This window comes from Medicago truncatula, chromosome 1, assembly GCF_003473485.1.
Source record: "Medicago truncatula cultivar Jemalong A17 chromosome 1, MtrunA17r5.0-ANR, whole genome shotgun sequence".
In the NCBI taxonomy this organism is placed as follows: domain Eukaryota; kingdom Viridiplantae; phylum Streptophyta; class Magnoliopsida; order Fabales; family Fabaceae; genus Medicago; species Medicago truncatula.
In genome coordinates this window covers 6,830,604-6,848,667 of record NC_053042.1, presented here as the reverse complement: position 1 = coordinate 6,848,667, position 18,064 = coordinate 6,830,604, and the positions used below count along the sequence as shown (strand labels likewise).

Here is an 18,064-nt window from a genome sequence, read left to right as displayed (position 1 = left end):
CTTCTCCCTCTTCAATTCAAACAAGAGTTCCTAATTATTTTCAAGCAAGAGTTACTACACCAATTCCAGAAAGAAAGAAAAAAAAAAACCTACTGTTTTATTTATTATATCGATAGACCATGTTCAATAAGTCATTTTAATGATGTTCAAAACTTGGGCAACACCTCCAACATCAGGTGTGAAAGAGAAAAAAAAACTTCGTGCATCTACCCTTATCCGATCAAAATTTGTGGTTGTTAGGAACATTTCTTGAACACTTTAAATTTTTGTTGCATCTGTCAAACATTTGAAATCATTTATGCACAAAAATAATAATTTCGTTAGATAAAAATTTAGATCGAGTCGCAGACTAGGTTGCTCTCTTTAAGACGTTCTGCGACTCTGTCTTAATGGTACTATAGTTCTCCGAACTATTAAGGCAGCGTGACTCGTAGTTTTGAACTCTATCTCAACATTACACGCTCAATCTTCAGAGTGTAGTTCAATAGCTCTGTGCATTACGGTCAAGCACATTATTCTAATGTAGTAACCTTCTAGAAAATTTGTCAAACTTTCATAAGAAGCGGCCAAACCTCCACATTCACAAAGGTGAGTCTATTAAGAGTATTGATGTAGCTACATACTACACTACATATGGAGTACAAAATTCATTAAAAACTTAATTCAACATTTCCATTCATTACATGATATCATGCTCCAAAATACTATGAATGAGACTTAACAAATTCTTCACATCACTATATAAGTTGTTATTAACCTTGAAACCTATTTTTTGAGATCTCCATTCTACAGGTTGTGTTACCCTGATATGATAAAATTATGGGTTAAATATGTTTTTGATCTCTATAAATATACCAACTTTTCGTTTTAGTCCCTCTAAAATTTTTCTTCAACTTTTAGTCTCTATAAATTTTTTAATCACTACTATTGGTCCCTATTGTTAATTAAATATTTTTATTTTTTAATGAAATTGTGCAGAAATGTGTAGAATATTGTAAAAACAATTCGCACAAAAAATTAGAATTTTTTAACAAAACATAAATTAAATATGAATTTTTAACCATAAAAAATATAAAAAATCATGTTTTGTCAAAAAATTCTAATTTTTTTTGGGAGAAATTATTATAATATTATTAATTTTTCCGCAAATTGTTATTCAAAAATATGAATTTTACTTTAAAATAGGGATCAAAAGTGAAGATGAAATTTTTTGAGGAACTAAGACAAAAAATTAACATATTTATAGGACCAAAAACATATTTAACCCTAAAATTATTATTCACACTAGTTTCATTCTTTTTGAGGTTTACAAAGCCCTCTCTATCTATTCATTTCGTCAAATAATCAACCAATCTTTCTCTCTTACTAATCTTTTCGTCAAAGTACCAATCAAATTTCTTTAAACATCATATGTTCATCTTATTTACTTTATAATTGCCACTATCACAATTGATCAATATGACTGAATTCACTTTTCATATTAAGGAATATCACTAAGATTATTCCCATCACCATCACCATAACATTCTTGTACAACGGAAATTTTTTTGAAATTAAACATCATTGTAACTTTCTAGTACAATGCTAAATCTTCCGTAAATAACTATTGGGTTTATGGTCTTTTTAAGGCACATCATGACTCTCACAATAGCACATTAGTGTCCATTACTCGTAAACCTTCCCCGCACGTGGCATATATTATATCTATTGCAATTAGCGTCACAAACAGGACCATAATGTTCCCATATTCAAATCAATTTTTTTTGACAAAAATAAACGATACAATACAAATCTAAATTCGTTAAAAACAAAAGGGATGAATCTATAAACAAACTCACAACATCCATATTAATAGCATAAAACAGCAAATGCCTACAAATATGACTATATTTAACACTAAAAGTGGATACAATGTTCTTGAACATCTTGACGCTAGGGTCACAAAGATACATGTTGGATTTCAATAAAAATTCTCTAGTAATTTTAATTCTAGAAATTACTTCTTCAAAATCTTTCATGTAAAAAAGTTTGCAAAGACTATTTATGACATTTTTCACAACAAGAGAATAGGCACCAAATATAATTAAATTATTCACATACATCAAAAAACAGTGCAAACTTTATACTTTAACTTACATATTGTGCACTTTGTCACTTTCTTTAAATTCAAATCATGTGAAACAACAAGATTTTCAAATTTATATTAAAAAAAATAAAAAAAAATTATGAGATTGATGTATATAAATTTGCTCTTCTAACTTCACCCTATTTAAAAATAGTACCCCACTATTTTCTCAATTTAAATCAAACATGTTTTCAGAACATCAAAATCATTTGAATCAAGAATAATATTCCCACTTAAATCAAAAGTATATAAGCTTTGCTACTAATTTACACATCAAATGTAAAATAAATCTTTAATTGCTTAGATAAAACAATATAAAGATAAAATCTCATATTTGTGTGCACATTTTCACACACTCTCTCAACTTAGTGTTCACGTATGCAACACATTCACTATTAGACTACTAATTTAAGTAAAATAAATTAAAAAAAAATTAGACCCGAGCTGGTGTGATAACTAAATTTAATCAAGTATAAAATGTTACTCCCTCCATTCCGAATTAACTGAGCCAGAAACTCATTTCACACGTATTAAGAAAAATATATAAACGAAAGAGAGAGAAAAATAGTTTTAAATGTATTTGTTAAATATTAGTACATTATCCACTATCATAAATGTAAAGTGGAATATACTCCCTCCGTCCCATAATATAAGCAAAAAAAACTCATTTTCTTTATCCCAAAATATAAGCAAAAAAGACAAACTTTTATCCTATTTAATATTGTTTTTTAAAAAAAATATCTTTTTCAAAAAAAAACTTTTATTTATTCTCGTAAAAATAAATGCAAACTACATTCAATTTCTCTCTCTTTCATTTTTTCCATAACCAATAGCCAATAAAAATTATTTTTACATCTTCCTATAAAACTAATTAAGAAAAAAAAAATCACACTTATTATAAGCAAAAAAAAATCACACTTATTAAGAAAACTAAAACATGAGAATTTGGAGTATAGTTTTTTGTGTTTTCTTTGGAAAAAGTTTTATATGAAGATGTAAACACAATTTTCATTGGCTATTGGTTATGGAAAAAATGAAAGAGAGGGAAAATTGAATGTAGTTTGCATTTAATTTTATGAGAATAAACAAAAGTTTTTCTTGGAAAAGAGATTTTTTTAAAAAAACAAGATTAAAGAGGATAAAAGTTTGTCTTTTTTGCTTATATTTTGGGACAAAGAAAATGAGTTTTTTTTGCTTATATTATGGGATGGAGGGAGTACTAAAATACCTTCATTAAGTTATTTTAATGATGTTCAAAACTTGGGCAACACCTCCAACATCAGGTGTGAAAGAGAGAGAAAAAAAACTTCGTGCATCCACCCTTATCCGATCAAAATTTGTGGTTGTTGGAACATTTCTTGAACACTTTAAATTTTTGTTGCATCTGTCAAACATTTGAAATCATTTATGCAAAGAAATCAAGCTTGAATGCACAAAAAATAATAATTTCGTTAGATAAAAATTTAGATCGAGTCGCGGACTAGGTTGCTCTCTTTAAGACGTTATGCGACTCTGTCTTAATGGTACTATAGTTCTCCGAACTATTAAGGCAGCGTGACTCGTACTTTTGAACTCTATCTCAACATTACACGCTCAATCTTCAGGGTGTAGTTCAATAGCTTTGTGCATTACGGTCAAGCACATTATTCTAATGTAATAACGCTCTAAAAAATTTGTCAAACTTTTATAGGAAGCGGCCAAACCTCCACATTTACAGAGGTGAGTCTATTAAGAGTATTGATGTAGCTACATACTACACTACATATGGAGTACAAAATTCATTAAAAACTTAATTCAACATTTCCATTCACTACATGATATCATGCTCCAAAATACTATGAATGAGACTTAACAAATTCTTCACATCTCTGTATAAGTTGTTATTACCCTTAAAATCTATTGTTTGAGATCTCCATTCTATAGGTTGTGTTACCCTGATATGATAAAATTATGGGTTGAATATGTTTTTGGTCCCTATAAGTATATCAACTTTACGTTTTAGTCCCTCTAAAATTTTCCTTCAACTTTTAGTCCCTATAAATTTTTCAATCACTACTTTTGGTCCCTATTGTTAATTAAATATTTTTATTTTTTAATGAAATTGTGCAGAAATGTGTAGAATATTTTAAAAACAATTCGCACAAAAAATTAGAATTTTTTAACAAAACATTAATTAAATATGAATTTTTAACCATAAAAAATATAAAAATTCATGTTTTGTCTAAAAATTCTAAATTTTTTTTTGAGAGATTATTAAGAAAAAAAATCACACTTATTATAAGCAAAAATAAAAAAACACACTTATTAAGAAAACTAAAACATAAGAATTGGAGTATAGTTTTTTGTGTTTTCTTTTGAAAAAGTTTTATATGAAGATGTAAAAACAATTTTCATTGGCTATTGGTTATGGAAAAAATGAAAGAGAGAGAAAATTGAATGTAGTTTGCATTTAATTTTATGAGAATAAACAAAAGTTTTTCTTGGAAAAGAGATTTTTTTTAAAAACAAGATTAAATAGGATAAAAGTTTATCTTTTTTGCTTATATTTTGTGACAAAGAAAATGAGTTTTTTTTTGCTTATATTATGGGAAGGAGAGAGTACCAAAATATCTTCATTAATTGTAGTTAGTGGAGTAGTTAAGTTTGATGAAATTCAATAAATAAGGGTATAATAGTGGAAAAAAATAATAAATGTTGCATAGGTATTGTAAAGTGACAATTATTTTGAGAAAAAGAAAAAATTCTAAAGAAACAATAACTGTGAGACGAGGGAGTATAAGCAAAATTGACTTTTTTGGTTCCTTTATTTAATGATGTATGTGATACATATTATGAACCACATACATCATTAAATGAATGAATAAAAAAAAAAATTGCTTATATTTAGAAACGGATGGAGCATTAATTAGAGATATAAAAGAAAAAAAGTAATTAATATTGTATTGAAAAGTGAAATGATTCAATTATTTTGGAACTTTTTTTTTTTTGCAAATGACTCGATTCTTATGGGACGGAGGTAGTATGTAATTTGTTTGAGGTGAACATATCAAATTCACAACACACATTTTTATCATTTTAACTACCTTTTTGTGCGGAAACTCAATCAGATATACTTCCTTCGGTCCTATTTATAATAGAAAGTTGATTTTTTAGATACATTGAATAATGTATGTATCTAATCAAGAACCTGAATCAAATATATAAATTATTTAATGTATCTAAAAAGTAAATTGTTTCCTGTAAATGTAAACAGAATCTGAGGGAGTATAATTATTTTAACATTTTATGTGTATGGACCGCTAGTTGAAAAATCTTCCGCTTTACAATGGAGTATTGGCGTATGATAATTGGTTTTTATAAACATTATATATGAATGAGTTATAGATTGAATTTCTAATTCAGGAGTCAACATGAGATAACAATAACAATTTATATTATAAATGATTAACTTAAACTTCCAGTTTTTTTTTTTTTTAAAGAAAAAATTCATTGCATTTCATTAGCTATCAAGTCTCGGATACATGACGGTACATTATCATAAACGTGGAAGCTAGTATGAGATGGAGCTACCCTAGTTAATTCATAAGCGACCCCATTGGCTTGCCTCCTATTGAACTCGACATGAGAGTTCTGAAAATAACAATCGAACAACTGTCTACAAGCCTGAATAATACAACCTAGTTCACTGCTATCACCTAGGTTTAAATTAAAACGTTCAACAAGAGACTTGCAATCCAAAACAAAATCAACATTGTCATAACGAAGATTAGTCACCCATTGTAGTGCCGTGTGAAGTCCAACAGCCTCGCCAACATCAACATCACAAAGAGGAGAGAAACAATTTGTCTTAGCCATGACAAAATCATCCTGATCATCACGAATGCATATGCCAATACCTACCATATTCAGAGAGACAGAAAAGGAGGCATCAATATTACATTTGGAAAATAGTCAATTATCCCCCTGAAATTGTAAGTTTCGTCAATTATCCCCTTGAAATTAACAAAACGTCAATTACCCCCTGAAATTGTACAACGTTAATCAATTTACCCCCTCCGTCAAATTCTTCTGTCAGTGAACATGAAGTTTTGCAAATACCCCCTGAAGTTTTGCACTTATGTGCAAAATACCCCCCAAACTTAAAAATTTATATGTTTTTTTCTTATCTTGATTCAAAAGATATTAAAGACAAACAATTAACAGTTAACTTTAATATTTAAGCTTAAAATAAGAATATATCCTCTAAAAATAACGCATAATTAATAACTTCATATTACTTTAGCAAAATGCATGTTTAGTTCAATTTTTAAGATAGAACAATTTTATTCAAACTTATCTTAAGAAACTGTTAGAATTAATTATTCATGAGGAATGAGTGTCTCTAACTTACTTTGTTGTGAATTGACGTGTCTCTATCTAAATAAGTCATAATTTATGGAGAATTGAACAACCAAATGGCATAACATAAACAAAATAAAATAACAGACCCCTTTAAGAATGAAAGAGCCATGTAAAATATTAAAGTTAACTGTTAATTGCTTGTCTTTAATATCTTTGAGTTAAGGATAAGAAAAAAAATATATAAATTTTCAAGTTCGGGGGGCATTTTGCACATAAGTGTAAAACTTCAGAGGAGTATTTGCAAAACGTCATGTTTACCAAAAGAAAAATTTGACGGAGGGGGTGAATTGATTAACGTTGTGCAATTTCAGGGGGTAATTGACATTTTGTTAATTTTAGGGGGTAATTGACGAAACATACAATTTCAGGGGGGTAATTGACTATTTACTCATTACATTTGTATCTACCATATACCGGCTTCGTCCACTCAATGACAGGACCATGAATAACACTATTCGGCTGAGCAAGGATGTCCGTAACTTTCAACTATTTATTCTCTCTATAATTTTTAGAAAACTAACCCATCAAATAATAATCAATGTAGGTTTAAATGTGTCATTGGTCCTTGCACTTTCATCAGATTTTGGCATTGGTCCCTGCACTTTTTTTTGTTTGGCATTGGTCCTTGCACTTTGCAAAAATATTGGTATTGGTTCCTCTGTTAACTTTCTGTTAAAAAAAAAAACACAAAACCAACGGAGTGCCATGTGGCCCAATCATTTCACGCCACGTGGCACCAATATTTTTAGAAAGTGCAGGGACCAATACCAATATTTTTACAAAGTGCAGGAACCAATACTAATAGTTTTGTGTTTTTTTTTAACAGAAAATTAATAGAGGGACCAATACCAATATTTTTACAAAGTGCAGGGATCAATTCCAAACAAAAAAAAGTGTAGGGACCAATGCCAAAATCTGATGAAAGTGCAAGGACTAAAGGCATATTTAAACCATCAATGTTATTCGATCATAAACAAGTTTTTAATATTGATTTTTTTTTTTTTTTGAGATTTTAATCATTGATTATGTTTTAGTTGAACATTTTTATGGGCCAAAATTATAGAAAATTACCGCTGAAATTATAAAATAATCTGAAAAACTAACTATGTTTTAGTCGAATATTTTTTCTGTTATTTGCCGTTAATAATCTAATCTAATCAAGTTGTTGTAAGTTATAACAACATCCATAACGATATTACATTAACACTCATAGAAATTACGAGATTCCGTTAAAAAAAACAGATTAATTAAATTTTATAAACTAAATAAATAAACTTCTGACCGGTCATCAAGCTGTGGTTGTTGTTATAGGCGCAAGCTCCTTCTCTATTCCCGCCTACAACTCAAACCCTAATTTCTCTCTCACTCTAATTTTCTTCAATTACTTTTAGGGTTAGGTTTTCTATTCATCCATTTTCCCCCAATTGTAAGATTCTCCCCCCTTTTCTCAAGAATTCATTTTTCTTTAATTCAATTTTATTTTAATTGTTTTGTGGATTAATTCAGGTCTATAATAATAATTAATTGCAGGATTTGAAGGGGTTTGTGTGAATTTTGTAATTTTTGGTGAATTAAGCGTTGATGTGTGTGAAGTTATGAGATTATTGTATTTAGCTTGTATTGGTTCTGGTAATCGTCTTGTTGTGTTTGATGAATCTGAATTATTACTGTGTCTGTAAAATGCCATCCAGTTATTTTTCGAGGCTCGGATCTATTTTGGGGAAAAAAATTGGAATTCAGGATTCTGCTGAAATTCTGATTGGACAAGGGAAGTTATGGTTTGGTAGTGGTTCTAAGTTTTTTCATTCTGTGAATAAATCAAGTTCATTTTTTGTCGAGGCAACCCTTTTTGCACGTCCCGGGGTTGCCTTAGATTCCAGTCCGGAGTTTGTAGGTAAAAGAAGAACGTTGACGGTTGTTGATACATTGTCTAGAACGTTTTCGGTTCCGTCTGTATCAGGGCCATCGATTCAGGTTTGTAGTTATCACATTGATCGTGCCCTTTCTGGGGCTGACAAGTTTCAGATTAAAACAATGGCTGCCCGCTTACCTGGGATGGTTGTTTGTGAAGGCTCTTTAGATAACACGACTCTGAAGCGTGGTTGGAGTTTGTTGTCAACAAAGAGGAGCAATAGTGTGTATTTGAACAGTGGTTTGAGGAATGGTGGAAAAGTGCGCATGTGTTTGAGTAACCGTCAGCAGCCAGATAATGGTGCAATTTTTGGATATTTTGTTTGTAATGCTGCAAAGAGTTGGCTCAGTTCTTGGCATTACACACAGTCAGGGTATGGAGATTTACATAGTTTTTCAACATCGTCTAACTCTGCTGGCCCTGCTCATGACGTCCCCGTTGACACCGCTGCCCGTGAGGAGAAGCAAAAGAATTCTGCCGATTCATCTGAACTGTAAGTTGTTTCCCTCTCGTGTTTGCCATTATACTCAGATCATAGGTTTGAAACTATATATATTTTCTGCAGTTAAATCAATATAAAAATTGTAGTGCTGCTTGTTTTGCGCTGTGTCTTAGTGACCTGTTATATGTAGTTTGACTGTTTGAGTAATTTGCATAACAAAATATCTATATGTGATCAAAGGGTACTTTAAACAGAACATGGGGATTTTGACTTAAGGTATTTTGTGTAAAAGAGATATGGTTGAATCGAATCCCATCTTTGCATAGAAAGGGTCACAGAGCTCATTTAGCTTTACTAGTTTTAGAACACTGAAAAGCTGACATTTACTGAACATTTGCATTTGACTGGTGCTATTTTGGGATTATGAATATGATGATTAACCCTTCCTATGTTCAGGATTAGTTAGTATTATAGATCATAGGGGGCTGAGAGGAAGACTATCTCATCATTTGAGAGAAAGTTGGGGCTTTTGGGCATAGGGGACTATAGACTCTAATAGTTCTTATGTGTTATATCATTGTAAATGGAGTTTGCCCTATCATTGTAAAACCACTCCTCAAAATGGAACAACTTTTTCTTATTAATGTTTTTTTAAAGAACAAAAAAGCAGATTGGCGGTTCTTTCTTAATCAATAGGTTGGAGGTTCATTAGTTAAAAAAATAGTAAAAAATATGAAGTTGAAAGCTTAGTTGTTGGGATTGAAAGTCGAGTAGTCTATTTGCTAAAGATTCAAAGACCTTGTGTTATTGAAGTGTTCTATGTTTCCCTCAATATGAGAAAACTTGATGGCTTCCATAATTTAACCTTGACATTTTAAACTAGTGATTTTCATATCAATGACTTAAAAGTGTCGGATCTATGAGTTAACCCATAGTATCTGTGTACATGCATCAATAGTGAGCCAATTTTTTTACCCGAATCTCTCTCTCTCTCTCTCTCTCTATTTTTTATTTTTTATATAAACTACTATTTCCCATTGAAATCTGGATTTTATAATCAAAAAACAACATTAGACTATACACAGTGATGAAATATATTCTGGATTTACAATATTAGTTGTTATGATGTGACTGGATATGGTGATTGCAGGAAAACTCCTTCCGGGAAAACCCTGAAGCTGGTATCTGGATCATGCTACTTGCCTCATCCTGATAAAGAAGAAACTGGTGGAGAAGATGCTCATTTTATATGTTCTGAGGAACAAGCAGTGGGAGTGGCAGATGGTGTTGGTGGCTGGGCAGATGTTGGTGTTAATTCTGGATATTACTCCCGTGAGCTCATGTCCAATTCAGTAGATGCTATTCGGGAGGAGCCCAAAGGTTCAGTTGACCCAGCTAGGGTGCTGGAAAAAGCATACTCAAGTACAAAAGCTAAGGGTTCATCTACAGCATGCATCATTGCTCTTACTGATCAGGTTACCTTCATCTTTATGCTATCCTCTTTGGAGTATTGCAAGAACTTCGATTCTGTCACACTGACTTGTAGAATACAATGCTTTTAAGCTAAAACATTATAGAATGCTGATAGAGTAGAATTAACTATAGAGTTTATATGCCATTGCTATTACATCTATTTACTTGATATTTCCATTATCTATTTTAAATTATCTGATGGTCATTTGGTGATTGCTTTCAGCCCTTACAGTTGTCTCCCTATTTGTGGTAAATTTATTTGCGACTGAATGATATAACTAGAACTAGTTGGGGTGATATGTGGGTATTCAAAATAATTTTCACTGTCTAGTGATAATTTCTTAGGAAGTCAAGGACATCATTATTTGTCAAGGCAGTGAATTAGAACTTTGTAGATCTGTCACCCTTTTGATTTCTAACTAGCATGAAAAGGGACCGATGTTCTTAAATTTTCTTAAATATAAGTCTGTTGGCCTTGGACTTGTCAAAGCATAAAGTCAGTTAATGTTGACTGTTGAGTACTTTTGAACTCCAAAAGAACTTAGTCCTGGAACTTGACCTGCCTTTATTTTTGCTGTGAGTGATATTGTGATGTTTTTTGGTATATAGTGACTTATCAAGAATATGTTGAGCTTCGATATGTTATTTCATATTCCTTGGTACAGTATATCTTATTTGAAGCATTTTTTTGTCAACATATATTCATTTTTTGCGCTCTTTTCATAGGGGCTTCATGCTATTAATTTGGGAGACAGTGGGTTTATGGTTATCCGTGATGGTTGCACCATATTCCAGTCTCCAGTGCAGCAACATGATTTCAATTTCACCTATCAGTTGGAATGTAGTAGCCATAGTGATTTACCTAGTTCTGGTCAGGTATTGATTATTATCCTTTCTGGAATGTTATTCTTTCATATGTACATCCCCTTTGTGCAACTTTAAATGCATACAAAAGGATATGATGGTTTTCCTATATATCACTTTCCAATTGATAAAATCCCGTAATTTCTTGTTCACTGTGAATCTACTGTAAGATTTGGAACTAGCCTCTGAAGAGTTCATGAAATAGATATTTGTTCAATTAAGTTTATAATCCTTGTTTATAGGATTGGTTTTATTTAGTCAATTGTTTTTTGAGATTTGCAATTTAGTCCCTTAAATGTGCCATCTTTATTCAGTTTATATATTTACATATTAAATTGTTTCATCCTTTGCATGTTTCATCTTACGTATTTTAGCTCCGATTACAGGTGAAACCTGTAGGCCGAACATATAAACTAATGTGAAACAGTCTAATTGAATGCTAACCCTTATTGATATAGATTGTAAACCTAGGGACTTGATATAATAGGTGAGCAAGGACTAGAGTAAACGCTGCTATAGTGTATAAGTCAATAGAGTGGGGGTCGTGGCGTAAAAAATGTAAAACTAAGTTTAGACATTCAATGAATAGTTATGCTGCCGCCAAAATAAAATAGGTTGAGTTTGACGGAATTCAGCTTGATTAAATGGTGGTCGTTAGAGTGACAGTAAGTAGGAATGGTTACCATTCATCCGTCCTAGTGTCAATGAGCTCCTGATATTTTTCGTTTAATTAATTGTTGTTGAGTCAAGCCTATTATATACGTAGTATATGATCCATAAAGATTTTGATCTAATTGTTCACCAACCCTACGTGTTTGGCTGTATATATTTGAGGCCTTAGCTCTGTAGTGTTCTGACAAGTTTGCTTGTTTGCTACAAAGTACTTACTTGCACACATGACAGTGTTTGCTATCAAAGGTGCATTGCTACTAGATTCTGCCTAATATATTGTCTTGTTTATGCCATGGGGTAACTTTTTGCAAATATTATGTTCATATGGTTTTTAAGCATTGCAATTAGTCAGGTTTTATGATAGTGTTTTTTTTTTTGGCGGTGACTAGAGTTGGCTCCATGCATTTAGTTCTGTGATACTTGTAGGGTGCTTATATGGGTTCCTGTTGTTTATATCAGGTTTTTACAGTTGCTGTTGCTCCTGGCGATGTCATAGTTGCTGGAACAGATGGGCTGTTTGATAACCTATACAATAATGAGATTACGGCGGTGGTGGTTCATGGTGTAAGAGCTGGCTTCAGCCCTCAGGTCACAGCTCAGAAGATAGCTGCATTGGCACGTCAACGGGCACTGGATAAAGACAGGCAGACTCCTTTTTCAACTGCTGCACAAGATGCTGGATTTCGCTACTATGGTGGCAAGCTTGATGACACCACGGTTGTAGTTTCATATATTACTGGTTCTGGGGATACGTAGAATCGTTTTGCCGTACCCCCTTGTACATATACACACACATTTTGTCCAAGTGATGACTTGTTATTTTGAAGTCACATTCTGTTGAGATGTCCTTTGAACTTAAAAATCTTGCTCGGCCATTTTATCCTTTGGTTTGTTTTTTTCCGACCATTTAGTTGCTAAAATGTGAATGTATGCCTAGTTAGACTTGAATGTAATAATATTAAGGTTGACAATGATGTACCGAGTCTATTGACTTTTGTGTTGAGATTGTTCTTGACACCAGTGTTGTAATAAAATCAAATATCAATTTTTGTCTCCTATAATCGACTTTTGCTGCATTTATAGTAACAAGTATAGGAACATCTTATCTGAAGTTATGATCGGGAGAGATATTGTACCATCTTCTCAAGTGGGATGTGAGACTCACTTACATCATAAAACTTGCGAAGTGGTAGTATCGAGATTTTATTTTCATTCCAGTATCTATTCCATAATTATAAACACATAAAAAATGCAATTAAATTTTACACTTGGTGAATAATGAGGATCTTCTGCATTATAATTTGTAAATACTTTAATTGTTGCTTAATGTCACGACTTAGTTGCAAATATGTGCTTTAAAAATTTGAAATCCCAAGGGAAAGCTCCCAGACAGTATGTATCAGAGCCTCGTAGGATAAGAGAGGAGCAGAGAGTTGCATGTAAAATGGGGAAAGAAATTAAGTTTATTTGTCCTCATTTGCTCCTTTGGCTGGTACTTTTCACATAAATGAAGTTTACGAATAGATAGATGTGCCAAGTTACAACAATGAGCCAAGAGAGCATAACAATGGCTGGAAAGAAAAAAATATATGAAGTTTATTTGTCCTCATTTGCTCCTTTTATTTTTGGGTTAAATGTGCTTTTACCCTGCCATTTGAGGGAGTTTCAATTTACACTTCTCTACTTTTTTTCTTCTATTCCAACATTATAATTTAAGATTTTTCTCTTTTAAACTTTCGTGTCATCAAATTGTAAAATTAAAGGTATTTTCGACCCCTGTTTTTTAAAGAATTTTGGACCACTCCTTACCATATATTCTATTTTGTACTGTTAAACGCTACGAACATTTAAAAATAAATAATTTTTTTTTTTTTAAAAATTCGGTATTCGATACAATAATCGACTAATCTGAGTGGATCAATTCCACCGCCTACTTGCGGGGGCCCCGTTTATGGACTTTGAAGGAGCAAACTCCAAGATCCCAAACCAACCACTAGGCCAACCCAAATGGGTTTAAAAACAAATAATCTTGAAATTATAATGTTGAAGTCTATATATATTTTTTTTTAGGGAAAATCACGTTTTAATGACAGAGACAAATGTGTATTTAAACCTTTTATTTTTCAATCACTACTATAAAAGCAAAATTAGAGAGGGAAATAGTGATGGAAAAAATAAAATCCCTCACAAATTCTTTGGTTGCAAAACTTAGCAACGGAATTAGAGAGGAATTTTAAGTTTTTTCTCACTAAATTTCTCTCATTAATTTTTGTTTTGATTCATTTTGTGGTTTTGAATCATTTTATTATAGTAAAATATGTTTTGATATATACAAAAAAATAAAAAAAATAATGCACTTTCTTTGCATTTGCACCAGATATAAACATAAATTCCTTACAAAAAACATAAACATAAAGTTAGAGTATAATGCATCTACACCATAATAATTTAAGAAAATATTAAAATACTTGTGCATCTAGATTTTAGACAAAGAATATTACCAAAACAAAAAACAAAAGAGACAGACATAAATGTGGTAAAAACAATCAACGATGATGTTAGAGTAAAAAAAAAACCAATAATGTGTTGATTGTTAGTTGTTCCTCCCTCCGAGTTGAACACGACTCTCAGAAACAACAAGTCCAGTGGTTGTTGTTTTCAGTTGACTTTAAGGTTTCCGATCGAAATTTGATAAACATCAATGGCGGGTCGCAGAGATGCATTGCTGACCAGAGATAAGAATCATTCAATCACCGCTTCTCGGATCGCCGTTGCCGTTTTCATCGGTGTTCTTCTTGGTTGCATCTTCGCTTTCTTCTCTCCTCATGGTTTCTTCATTTCCACCACCTCAACTCAGACCATTCTCAGCCACAAGGTTGCTTTCTATATCTGCTTCAATTTAGTAATATAATCTATTTTTAGCTTCTTTCTACTTTAAGACTTTGTTTGAAACAACTTATTTCAGTTTATCTATTTAATGACGTAAGTTTTGTGAGACGGTTTATTTACAGGTATATTTGGATTGACTTACTTCAGCTTATCTACTAACATATGTTTTGTGAGAGAGTTTGAGACACTTTTGTAAACATCTCAGTGATGTTGTTCATAAGCTGTTTTCAGCTTATTTACTTATGTTCTTCAAGATAGCTTGTGAAAACAGCTTTAGCTTATATGAAAGCAGCTTGTGCTATAAGCTACAAATAAGTTGTTTTTCAGAATATGGTCTAATATTTAAAAAACTTGGTAACTGCTATAACATCATTAGGTTTTCTCTATTTTTATTCAAAAATTTAATCTTTTTACTCTGAAGTTAGCCATTCAATTTATGGGTAAAGTAAGTAATCTCAATTGTCCATGAAAAAATATCATCAATGATTTATGTTACATCAACATGTATCGCGAATCATACATGCATCGGAATAAAAACCACTAGTTCTGAACTAATCAGAATGCTTGTGCTAACTTGTATAGCGAATCATATAATATTAGAAGTAGTCCTTAATGTTTGTGAAAGTTTATCACGTTAGTCCCTGACATCTTAATAACGTGGATTAGATTAATGGATTTTATATACTTTAGGGACTACTTATATACTTTGGCAAATGCTAACATGTGCCCTTGCCACATCTTAATAACATGGATTAAGGAACTCAATATAAGATATTTGTCTTAAAAGTCGTGCATTCAACTTTTTTAAAATCAAAATATTGTTCATTTCAATGCAAAATTTCCACTTTTGATATCCTTAACTTGCGCCCTTACGGCACAACTTTGCACAACTTATATACTTATGTACTTTAGGCGTTAAATTGGAGAGAAAATGATACTTTAGAGACTAAATTGATGATTTGTTGTTTTTATTGAGATTACTTATTTTACATGCTAGAATGAATTGCTCATTTAGAAGAGCTAAATTCTTAAAGAGTTTGTTCAGTATTCTTTTTAATTTTGTTATGTTGTGTCGTTAGATTGTTTCGACAGAGTGCGAATCGCCAGAACAAGTTAATGTGTTGAAATTGAATATTCAATCAGCTAAAGAGAAGAATTTTGAGCTGAAGAAGCAGGTGAAAGGTCTAATGGAGAAGCTGCGTTTGGCGGAGCAAGGAAAGGGTCATGCTACGGAACAGTTTGTTGTGCTTGGTGAGAAGCACAAGGCTGGTCCTTTTGGTACTGTCAAGGCTCTCAGAACAAATCCTTCTGTTATTCCCGATGAGTCAGTGAACCCTAGATTGGCAAAACTCTTGGCGGAAATTGCTATTTATAAAGAGGTCGTTGTTGTTCTGGCTAACACTAATGTGTTGGAGATGTTACAGGTATGGTTCACCAATATCAAGAAGGTTGGCATATCTAATTATTTGGTTGTTGCATTAGATGACAGAATTGAAGAGTTTTGTAAGTCAAATGATGTTCCTGTCTATAGAAGAGACCCGGATCAAGGTGTTGATTCGATTGCCAAGTCAGGTGGAAACCATGCTGTTTCCGGACTGAAATTTCGCATTTTGAGAGAGTTTCTTCAATTGGGTTACAGCGTTCTCCTCTCAGATGTTGATATTGTGTATTTGCAGAACCCCTTTGATTATATTTATAGGGATTCAGATGTGGAGTCAATGTCGGATGGGCATAATAACCATACAGCTTACGGGTTTAACGATGTCTTTGATGAACCTAAAATGGGTTGGGCTAGATATGCTCATACCATGAGAATATGGGTTTTTAACTCTGGCTTTTTTTACATAAGACCAACACTTCCTTCAATTGAGCTTTTGGATCGCGTTGCGGACCGGCTTTCTAAAGAGAAAGCATGGGATCAAGCAGTTTTTAATGAAGAACTTTTTTACCCTTCACATCCTGGTTATGATGGACTTCATGCTGCAAAGAGAACAATGGATATGTACCTTTTTATGAACAGTAAGGTTCTGTTTAAGACTGTGAGAAAAGATGCTAAGCTCAAGAAGTTGAAGCCTGTGATTGTACATGTTAACTACCATCCTGATAAACTTGCAAGGATGAAGGCTGTAGTCGAGTTCTATGTCAATGAGAAACAAGATGCGCTCGACAGTTTCCCAGATGGTTCTGATTAGTAGGATATCAAAATCGAAATCAATATGGTTCCAACACGAAAATGATTTGTATTTTGTATTCTCCAATTGTTGTGGTAGAGCGGAAGGTTCTTTAATTTATCTCTCAGGATCAGTTTTATCTCACTGTTCTTTCTGTTTTCGGCCTGTCATATTCGATGATTAGACTAGTTTTTGTAATCTATATACTTTTAACTTTGTATATGTCTTCTTGTGTGTATGGAAGTTGAAATTCAACGTCTTTGCAAAAAAATTGGGTCTTTTCTTAGCTAATTAATCTTACTTGGATCTTAGTTTTCCTTGCCAAACAGGAACATGAATCAAATGACAGTTATACAGCATAATTGAGATTAGATTAGATTAGATTAGATATGCAATCTGAAGGGTTTGATGATAATTTTAGTTTAGGTAAGTCAATGCATCTAGTTGGTTGGAAAATTATAACCGTTTTTATAATTAAATTAATATTTTTTTCCTCCAAACAAATACCTTCAAAAGAAACAACTCATAGAACTAAAATCTTGGTTAATAAAATTATGATCCATGCTAAATTAAGTTAATAGAACATAATTTTTTTACTTACTATTTTCAGAAACAAAACAACTCAGTACTAAAAGCAACAATCATCATTCAGATGTACTTTTAGTCCAAAACAAATCATGCAGAGATACTTTCATGGTTTGAAATCTGGTTCCATAGTTTGTTGCAGTTGCTTTTGGTCATCATGAAAAAATGTTGGATCTACAAATAGCGTGTTGTAAAGAAATGTACTTATTCTCTCATAATTTCTCATTCAGACGTAGCAAAATAATACAAAGAATCATAGTAAAATTTGCATGCCAAAAGTGCTCGGTTGTATGAAAATGGTGAAACAAAGATCCTTGGTCAAATCAACCTTGCTCATAGTAAAATTTACATGTACATTGAACTTTCCTTTACCTTTAGAAACACATTTATTGTGAATAATTTATTGTGACTTGATTATTACGTAATACGTATACCCATATTCACAATTTACAATAACAAGATAAAAATCAAGACCATGTGTATCTTAATATGATCCTTATGAATTTAGAGAAAGTGAGCAGGGCCGTCCC

The 18,064-nt window shown here is 32.0% G+C and overlaps 2 protein-coding genes across 2 annotated transcripts; both read left to right on the top strand.

Annotated features, from left to right (window-relative positions):
- The first annotated feature begins 7,746 nt into the window (after nt 1-7,746).
- LOC25482112 (probable protein phosphatase 2C 55) lies at nt 7,747-12,950 on the top strand. The gene is made up of 5 exons (XM_013610613.2): nt 7,747-7,952; nt 8,057-8,931; nt 10,031-10,355; nt 11,080-11,229; nt 12,349-12,950. Exons 2-5 carry the CDS (start codon nt 8,177-8,179, stop codon nt 12,643-12,645), a joined length of 1,527 nt encoding a protein of 508 aa, XP_013466067.1. The 5' UTR covers nt 7,747-7,952; nt 8,057-8,176; the 3' UTR covers nt 12,646-12,950.
- A 1,454-nt stretch (nt 12,951-14,404) lies between these two features.
- LOC25482111 (arabinosyltransferase RRA3) lies at nt 14,405-17,220 on the top strand. The gene is made up of 2 exons (XM_013610612.3): nt 14,405-14,764; nt 15,858-17,220. The coding sequence occupies exons 1-2, from the start codon at nt 14,591-14,593 to the stop codon at nt 16,968-16,970; spliced, it is 1,287 nt and encodes a 428-aa protein (XP_013466066.1). The 5' UTR covers nt 14,405-14,590; the 3' UTR covers nt 16,971-17,220.
- The last annotated feature ends 844 nt before the right edge of the window (nt 17,221-18,064 follow it).

What these genes read in the sequence shown, in the direction of transcription:
- LOC25482112 (XM_013610613.2), top strand. Translation starts at nt 8,177, where the DNA reads ATGAATCTGAATTATTACTGTGTCTGTAAAATGCCATCCAGTTATTTT. An exon ending in TCATTGCTCTTACTGATCAG is followed by an intron (nt 10,356 to 11,079) that starts GTTACCTTCATC and finishes CTCTTTTCATAG; the next exon opens with GGGCTTCATGCTATTAATTT. An exon ending in ATTTACCTAGTTCTGGTCAG is followed by an intron (nt 11,230 to 12,348) that starts GTATTGATTATT and finishes TGTTTATATCAG; the next exon opens with GTTTTTACAGTTGCTGTTGC.
- LOC25482111 (XM_013610612.3), top strand. Translation starts at nt 14,591, where the DNA reads ATGGCGGGTCGCAGAGATGCATTGCTGACCAGAGATAAGAATCATTCA. An exon ending in AGACCATTCTCAGCCACAAG is followed by an intron (nt 14,765 to 15,857) that starts GTTGCTTTCTAT and finishes TTGTGTCGTTAG; the next exon opens with ATTGTTTCGACAGAGTGCGA.